The sequence below is a fragment of the Dipodomys ordii genome, unplaced genomic scaffold, assembly GCF_000151885.1.
Source record: "Dipodomys ordii isolate 6190 unplaced genomic scaffold, Dord_2.0 Scaffold1000000809, whole genome shotgun sequence".
Classification (NCBI taxonomy): domain Eukaryota; kingdom Metazoa; phylum Chordata; class Mammalia; order Rodentia; family Heteromyidae; genus Dipodomys; species Dipodomys ordii.
In genome coordinates, this window is record NW_012284426.1 from 125115 (window position 1) to 134522 (window position 9408).

Sequence of the window (9408 nt, forward strand, 5' to 3'; positions counted from 1 at the left end):
GTTTTGTGCTAGAACACTAACTTAAGGCAAGCATCAACCAAAGTCTGAATTTGCACACTCAGTAGTCTGCAGATATAATCTAGTTCAGATACCTCTATTCAACATCAAACAACTATATATTAATGGGCTATGAACCGCAAAGAAGAATTTGGTAAACCAGAAATTATTAGGATTAGGGAGACATGTGGGTAAAAAATAGGAATAGAGTGATGTGGGAAGGCACAAGGAGAGTTAACTTAACTGAATCCTAGTCTCAAAGCAGGAAATAGGTTGGATAGGATGAAAGTAGAGAGAGAGAAGACAAGAAGAAAGAGAAAGGTAAAAAAAGGAGACCAGAAAAATAGAAAAATAAAAATTAATAATTTACAGGTTCGAGAACAAACTATTCAAAGAACGTGAATATAATGAGAGAAGGGGAGGGATATAAAGGAGATTTGAAAGACTTAAAAATAAAAATACTTAAAATATTATATAGGTATAAAGAGGTAGTACTGCTATTAAGGAATTTAAGTCTCAGAAGTTTTGAATGGAGTAAATTTGTGGATTAAGTGTGTACACAATGGGGGATAGGGTCTAATAGTCAACTATGAGTTTATCTGAGGATGTGGAGAACAACAATTAAGTCCCATAAAGAAGAACAAAAGAGAGCAAAAGGTTAGAAGGATAAGGAAGAAAGAAAAAGATCAGAAGTTCAGTTGAGCTAAGCAAAAAACAAAAAGAAAAAATTTTTTACAAAAAAAAGAAAGAAAAACGCACACATGAATTTATCCCTAAAATAAAGATTATAAGCAGGAAAAAGTTACTAGGAAACAATTTTTTTCAAAAATGGTAAAAATTAAAAAAAGTTTTAGGGGGGCGCGCGGTGCGCAGGACCGCATGGAAAGGGGGAAGTCAGGTGGCTGCTGCCGCCGCCACCACGGTTTGTCGCCAGAAGGAAGATGGCAGATCTGGAGGAGCAGTTGTCTGATGAAGAGAAGGTCCATATAGCAGCAAAGTTCATCATTCATGCCCCTCTTGGAGAATTTAATGAAGTTTTTAATGATGTTCGGTTATTGCTTAATAATGATAATCTTCTCAGGGAAGGAGCAGCCCATGCATTTGCACAGTATAATTTGGACCAGTTTACACCAGTAAAAATTGAAGGTTATGAAGATCAGGTATTGATAACAGAACATGGTGACTTGGGAAATGGAAAGTTTTTGGATCCAAAAAACAGAATCTGCTTCAAATTTGATCACTTAAGAAAAGAAGCAACTGATCCAAGACCTTATGAAGCAGAAAATGCAATTGAATCATGGAGAACTTCAGTAGAAACTGCTCTGCGAGCTTATGTAAAAGAACATTACCCAAATGGGTTCTGCACTGTGTATGGTAAAAAAATAGATGGACAACAAACCATTATCGCATGTATGGAAAGCCATCAGTTCCAAGCAAAAAATTTTTGGAATGGTCGTTGGATGTCAGAATGGAAGTTTACAGTCAGTCCTTCAAGCACTCAAGTGGTTGGCATCTTGAAAATTCAGGTTCATTATTATGAACATGGTAATGTTCAACTAGTGAGTCATAAAGATATACAAGATTTTCTAACAGTGTCTAATGAGGTGCAAAGAGCAAAAGAATTTATAAAGATTGTAGAAGCTGTAGAAAATGAATACCAGACTGCCATCAGTGAGAATTACCAGACAATGTCAGACACTACTTTCAAAGCCTTACATCGACAGTTGCCAGTTACACGTACTAAGATTGATTGGAACAAGATCCTTAGCTACAAGATCGGCAAAGAGATGCAGAATGCGTAAGATGAACATTGCATGACCGGATCATTTCAGCGTCTTTGCGTTAAGAAAAAAAAATTATTGCAAAAATATTCAGAACTGTCAGACTGCCCAGTCATGGGCTGTTGCCATTTAAAATCACTGTAATTAATTAGTTTGGTTCGAGCACAAAGCTTAGCTAATCAACCCTTGTTTTTCACTTCTTTTGTTCTAAGATGATTGAAAATGAATTTAGTTTAATTGCCTCTTACTTTGTTATTCCTTTCTTAAAAATGAAGAGATGATTCCTCTAGTTTATGGTGAAAAGTTTATGAAGTATTTCGAAAGTATTTTACTTACTATAACTCTAAAAAGTGTTGCCTTTTGGCTTACGAAATGGGTAACTTTTGCTATTAGCCCAATTCTTTTTAATGGGGTAACTAATGGACATTCTAGTTTAAGGTGGTTGATGGACTTAGCCATATATGCTGCTAAGAAATTATCTACCTTTTCTCCTCACCTCTTCCACTGATGAAAGACTGAGATTAGAGGAAAAGTGTTTTCTAGATCACTTTATGTTTAGACCTTTCAGTAAGGTTATTTAGCTAGCTTAGTGTTTAACTAAACTGTTTTTAAAACAAGGCCAAGATCTATTGCTGTTTTGAGATTCTGAAATTAAATGATAATACTTATTTCAGAAATGCTTTTTTTCTTGTGACAGTTATGCAAATTAGCTTGAATTCCATATGTCCCTCAGTTATTTTTATCACAAAGCCACAAAGCCACAAATGTATTATAACAAGGCAAATTGTAATATATATAATCCTGAACTCATGACCCTGTCTCAGTTTATTTTTTTCCTTGGATTGATAAGTACTGAAATTCAGTGTGCCTATTTATTTGAGTAGAAAAAGCACTTACTAGTGAGTCATATACTATTTTAAAATACTTTCTTTGGATATTGTAATTCTTAACTGGTTGTAAATTAGGAAAGCTGGGAGTACATATGGTATGCAGTTACATAGTCTTAAGTTTTTCCATTTTCCTATGCATCAGTAGCATGCTTGTAATATTTTTAAAAGTAGGTTTACTGATACTACAGGAGCCTGTAGTGAATGTTAGTATTTACTACAAGGAGTTTTATGGTTTCATTCAGTAGTTTTGCTTCTTATACTTGAGTGGAATCCATCCATTCCTCACATACTCCTACATGTCTGGGCCTGGAAATGTTTCTAAAAACAAAAAACAAAAAACACTTTTATTATGTATAATAAAATATCTCATTAGCTTGAATTGTATAGATTTAAAAAGCATGTTGTTTAATTTCTTTTAAAAATCATGTTGGGCTTTGAAAACATTGAGAATATAATAGGAAATTATAACATTTTTGGCTAAATTTGGCTAAGTCACTTTCTCATAGTTTTACTAGTTTTGACATAGTAGGATTCCTAAGGAAAATTAATATCTAACCTTTTTTAAAAAGACATATCTAAAGTATGATGGTGATTCTCAAGTAAATAATAGATAAATTTTTAATTCATTAGCTTAGTTTGGTCAGTTGGGCTATTAAGGGTTTATATCCCATAAAGGTCAATACTTTGGCTCTGTTTCCTAATGTAGAATAAAAAATAAGATTTAGCCAAAATAATTCAAAACATAGGCCAAAATCATGTTTACTTAAGACTAATTTTTATAGGCTATAAATGGTACCTTATTAAAGAAGAAAATCTAAAATACCCTATAGCTCATGGATACAACTTGAATAGCTATTAACGTTAAAAGCTGCTGTGTTAACCTAAGGTGTAGAAAAAAGGTAGAACCAGAAAAAACAACAAGGGAAACTGGTGCGAAACAGGAGATAAAACCATTGAGAAGGATATTTGGAGCTTTGAGGAATTGTAGAAGATTGTGGACAGACCAACTAGGTGGTTATGGTCAGGAAGTTGGGCTATTTAGGAACTCAGTTTAAGATGTTATGAGTAATACCATGTCACAGTCAAATATGGGGGAAAGGGCATAGAGGATGCTTTGGGTTTGTAGAATAGGCAAGTGAATGAGCCTGAGAAGCAGTTGGACAGTTAGGCAAAAATGAACTACTGCTCACAATTGATGGTCATTGATGGAACGCTTTAATAAGTGCAGGTATGTAGTGCATGAATTGAATTTAACGAAGGCTGTCATTATGCCCAGGATGAAAGGGGGGGTTACAGTAATAGTGTAAGGAGTTTAAGGTAGGTAAGCAGGAAAATGACATGAGAAGAGGGGAGGGATAGTTAAAACATGCAACAATCAACATTTACACTGAAGACTATATATAAAGAATGACCTAGAAATGTCAGAAGTAGAGGTTATTGTGGGATGCATAAATTTGAGAATGTTAGGTAGTAAGTTGTGACTGGAAATGACTGGTGGAGGACAATAGAAGTGCCACAACTGGGAGGCCTGGGGCCAGAAAGGCCATTGAGAATTCTGTCTGGCATGAGTATTATTAATCCAGATTGTACAAATTCTCCTGGCCCTTAGAAGGGTTACATAGTAAATAAAGCCATTCTAAAGGGAAAACATTAAACATCAAAAGTGAACTTGACAGCAGAGCACTGATGGCTCATGTCTGTAGTCCTAGCTACTCAGGATGCTGACATCTAAGGATCTCAGTTCAAAGCCAACCAGGGCAGGAAAGTCCATGATACTTATCTCCAATAAACCACCAGAAAACTGCAAATGGCACTGTGGCTCAAAGTGGTAGAGTAAAAAACCTCAGGATGGCACCCAGGCCTTGACTTCAAGCCCCATGACTGGAAAAAATACACTTAACATACCTTGGTTTAACCTAGCTTCCATAAATATTAGCCATGTCTGATTAAAATTATATGCTTCTTTTGTAATAAAGTATTGAATATTGAAAAATAAATAAATAAAAGTTTTAGAAAAAAATGTTTTTTGTAAAAGGTATAAAAAAAGAGAAGAGGAAAAAAATGTTCTTTGATTTTTTTGGGAGGGTTGGGAAAAATCCTGTATCTCTCTTGTGTCTGTAATCAGCCTCTGGTTGGAGTCTCTGGTCTGCTTGTTGTCCTGTGGCTTGGTTGGTTTCTTAAGTCAGTTTGTTTGAGCAGGCAGTAAAATGCTCTCCTTTACCCAGGATTTTGTGATCCTCCTCCCAGGCTAGTTCAATGGGACGGACATCTGCTTTGAGTATCACAAAAGAGGGAGATGGCTGTTTTCTCAAGTTTAGAGATGCTGTGATGAGCTTAGGTTCTGGGTAGAGTTGAGGCCTTTCAGCAAACAGTAACTTTCCTGAGGGCTAACTTGTGAGAAACTCACAGAGCCCAGCCTGGAGCCACTCTCAGGGTTTATGCTTACTGAATTTCAATTGATTGTCAATGCTACTAAAGGGAGAGGCAGCCTCTGGCTCTGATTACCCAGTGAAGAAAGCCACTCCTGAGGCTGGCGCCTGAGCTGGGTGACTTTTCCCTGGGTGGAGCTGAGTCTGGAAGGTCAGTTTAAGTTCTTGTGACCTGCTAAATGACTCTAGCTTTCTTCCACGGCCTGAGTTGTAGCTAGCTCAGCCAAGCTTTGTCAGTATCAAAGATGGAGATGTCTGGTAGTGGCGTAGGAGGGGTGGCCTTCCCTCCTCTGCTCCCAGAGAAGGAGTGAGGATGTTAGGCTTCTACTCATGCCGGGTCTTGGTTTCTGGGTCGTCTCTGGTCTTTGAACTGTAGGATGAAGATGTCTGCTCCTTGTCAGTTCTTGCTGGTGTTGAGTAGAATCCGCTCACTTGCCGCATCTGGCTCCTTCGTCCTGGACTCTGTGTTGCAGGTATGGCGGCTATGGCCACCGCAGCGGCAGCTGCTGGCAAGAGCTCAGATCTATCTCCTTGCCTGGATTTTCCCTCTCTGGCCTAATTCTCTGTCCTGTGATGGCACACTTGGTATGATTCTCTGGCTTAGGATTGTTAACTGAAACTCTAAAACTGCTTTCTATGCAAGAGCTTGTTTAGCCTCCAGCTTCTCCTCCACCATCTTCCCGGAACTCCTCAATGTTGGACTTTTTAAAGAGGAGGCTGACTGGAAGTGGGTTTCCAGTGGATCCAGTCAAAATTTATGGGAAGGGGGATAGGAAAGGGGCAACACTTAGTGAAGAGTGGGGCTACAAAAAATAAACAGTTACTACTAATAAATAAAATATAAGAACACTATTTTCTGTCAGTGTAGAATTATATTATTTTATGTATGTGAGAAATATTGGAGAAAGTAACCAAGTAATAATTCCTTCCTAGTGAAATTTTTCTTTATTCCAGTTGAGTGAAAATAAAACCACAGGTCACATCAGGCTCAAAGGCACACAGTAGACTAAGACACATGAAGCACTGGACTTGATTCCCCAGCACCACCTTTAAGGACCACAAATAAAAATTTTAAAATGTCTCACTTGGTCGTAATGGACATTCTGTTGGCTTAAAATTGTGAATGAATAGAACTTTTACTCTGACCATTTTAGAAATCCTAAAGCTAAGTAAGTACTGATGTTTTAACTTTATATAATATTGGAAAGAATACTAAAAATAATTAGGAAAATATAAAATTGTACACAGAATGTTCGTTCTTCAGCATCAATTTTAATGTAAAAGAATTTAAAACCAGAAAATCGCCATATAGTGAGATTGCAGCATAGTTTATTTTCAGTCATCAAAATGGTGACTTAAGCAATGTGTTTTTATCATTGGATGCATCGATGTTAAAACATGTCTAAGGATGTGTAGCACTACTATACAGACCCAGAAGAAACAAAAGGATCTGTGAAATGATGTTGGAATAAAATTAATGACTAATTATAGTAAGAATTGATCTTCACTAGGCCCATGAATATTTTCCAGAAGAAAAGGTTACATTGAAAAAGAAACAAGGAAAAGGAAGCCGGCAGGCAAACCCTGAAGTAAACATTATCCAATGAACAACATCTATTGAGGATTGATTGCATTCTTCTTTTACCTAAGTTACAGTTACTGACCTATGTTCTTCCCTAATGCCAAATAACAAAGCCATGAAAATGCAGTAATCATTTTCAAGGCATCAGACTTTACAGAAAGAATTCAATGAATGTATTGCTAGAAGGTAAAGATAAATGTCTGAGATAAAGAGTGAAGAAAATATCTCTGGCCCTCTGAGGTGAGAGGGGTATAAGCCAAAGCACAAGGATGAATGGACATAAGTACAGTAGTGTATACCAGTAGTTCCCAAGACGCAATGATAAATGTAACAGGGGAGAAAATCAACATGACCATCACAGGACTTAGCACGGGAGAGTAGAGAAAAGAACAGTGAACATCCAAGGAGAATTACAAAGGATCCTCTTGCATATTTGGCAGAAGAGTGCATGGCATTGAGGTCTAAAATATATGGAGGTATTATAGGAAACTCCCTGTGCTCATATGGTGCCAAAAGAAGTGATGAACTTATGATTTACAGGACATGGAATAATCATTAGTCTTGCTTCAATAATGCAGAGTTAAACCTTGATAAATTCTGTTTTGAAACACCTAATACAGTATAAAACCAAGAGAAGAAGATTCAAATTATATATAAGTGACTTGACTGCAAAAATAGAGTTCAAAAAAATCAGATCACATAAGGTGGATGCAAAAGGATAACATTATTAAGGTAATCTTTAAATAGCACACATTTTATGTGAATAGTCCTGATTATAAATGATTTGTTTTCCTTACAGATTTTGGATGCACAAAAACAAAAACAAAAAAACAAAACAAAGCAAAAGACACTTGGCAATAGAGCTGGATGCCAGTGTCTCATCCCTATTCCTAGATAGTCACGAGGCTGAGATTGGAAGATCATGGTTCACAGATGACTGGGGTAGCATGAGACATTTATGTTCAATTGTTCAATCAAAGACAGAGGGAAACCTTGGTTCAAATAGGACAGACTCAGTCAGTCATGAGTGAAAAAAACAAGCAAGAGTTTGAGTGCTCTGAGTCAAGACACACACACACACACACACAAGTGAACCTATCTGTCAGGACTATCCTAAGAATATATTAATTAATAAAAATGAGGGACACCCTAGAGCCTATGTTTCTTTGGGTCTGGCTTCCTTCACATAATATGATTTTTTCTAAGTCTTTCCATTTTCTTATGAAAGGGGCTATGTCATTCCTTCTGATAGAAGCATGAAATTCCATTTTGTCTATATCCACACTTTCTTGACTCATTCATCTATTGAGGGGCATCTGGATTGGTTCCATATTTAGCTATGGTAAAACTGCTGCAAAAACATAGTTGTGCTGACAGTTTCAGTATGTTTTAGCTTCAGATCATTTTGACAAATGCCCAGGAGTGAGATTGCTGGCTCCAGAGCTATGTACGTTTCACCATACAAAATGATGCTAATTGAAATTAAATCCAAGACATGCAAACAACAAATCTTTTTTTTTCAGATGTCAACCTTGATGTCGGTAAAGTAGTGTATCTAGATCTTATTTCATTTCATTTGTCTTTTTCCATTGGTTTATCCCTGGCAATCTCTGTCTTGATTCTGGTACATTCCATCTTGTATATACATATATCTGATTTGGATAAGGAAAGGGAAATAACATAATGATGAAAGAAATACAAAGAGTGACCCATTGCAACAATGATATTCACAAGACACTATTTCAGAAATGAACTTTACAATTTTGGGGTGTGGGGGAGGTGTGGGGGGTAGGAAGGGATAGGAGAACAACAATGGAGTGGGTAACAATATTCAACAAGGAATGTACCCTATTCATGCAACTGTAACCACTCTGTACAGTATCTTTAAATAATATAAAATTCAAAAAAGTGAACCTATCCTAGAAAAAAGTATCCTTTTCAAAATAATACATCTGTAACAGTACTTGTGAGGGATTCTAGAGTCAAGCTGTTAGACCTGGAAATGGATAGATTGGGAAGCCATCTCAAACAGCAATCAAAAGGCTGAGAGCTGTGCTCTGGAAAGTTCAAACAGTCAAGGGAAGACAGGGGTTTGAGTTATTACCTCAAAAGTATTTAAGTTAGAGCTGTTGGACACCGAAAGATTAAGACTTTGGAGACAAGATGGATGTCTGTACTACGGTTGTAATGACTATTTCTCCCTTCTGATCCCTAACAATAAGGGATTCTATTATCACTATGTATACAAACAATCCCTCATGTTAATAGTTATAACCACAAGCTAGATTGATGCCTTAGTTTGTGGACATACCTGTAGCCACTCACCCCCATACTCCCCCCATAGTAAAATGAATATAAAGCATGTTAAGCTGGATTTTGGGATCCAGAAGCTGTCAATGAGGCTTTGGGTCCTCTGGTGTCTTCTTTCCTATCACTTACTGTGATTTCTCAGTTCTTTGGCCAGATATCCCATCATCTTTGCTATTCCATGGTTGCGGTTACTGACAGTACTGATATTCTGAACACCTCAAACCAAACTATGGCAAAACACTTCCTCATAGAAGATTCACAAATGTATAGAAGCACCTGGAAAGAGAGCAAACATCAGCAATCATCCCGTGATCCTCTAGCAAGAAACTAAAATTCAGGAGTATCTTTACTTCTGATAATATAAGAGATGGATAATTGTCCCTTTTGTACATTTGGTATTGCATAAATTTTCAGAAACA

General features: G+C 36.8%; 1 protein-coding gene across 1 annotated transcript; it reads left to right on the plus strand.

Moving 5' to 3' along the window:
* The first annotated feature begins 857 nt into the window (after positions 1-857).
* Positions 858-1843, plus strand: LOC106002774 (F-actin-capping protein subunit alpha-2). The gene has a single exon (XM_013037573.1). The coding sequence runs from the start codon at positions 939-941 to the stop codon at positions 1797-1799; it is 861 nt and encodes a 286-aa protein (XP_012893027.1). The 5' UTR covers positions 858-938; the 3' UTR covers positions 1800-1843.
* The last annotated feature ends 7565 nt before the right edge of the window (positions 1844-9408 follow it).

Excerpts from the sequence above, each read along its gene's own strand:
- LOC106002774 (XM_013037573.1), top strand. The coding sequence starts at position 939 with ATGGCAGATCTGGAGGAGCAGTTGTCTGATGAAGAGAAGGTCCATATA.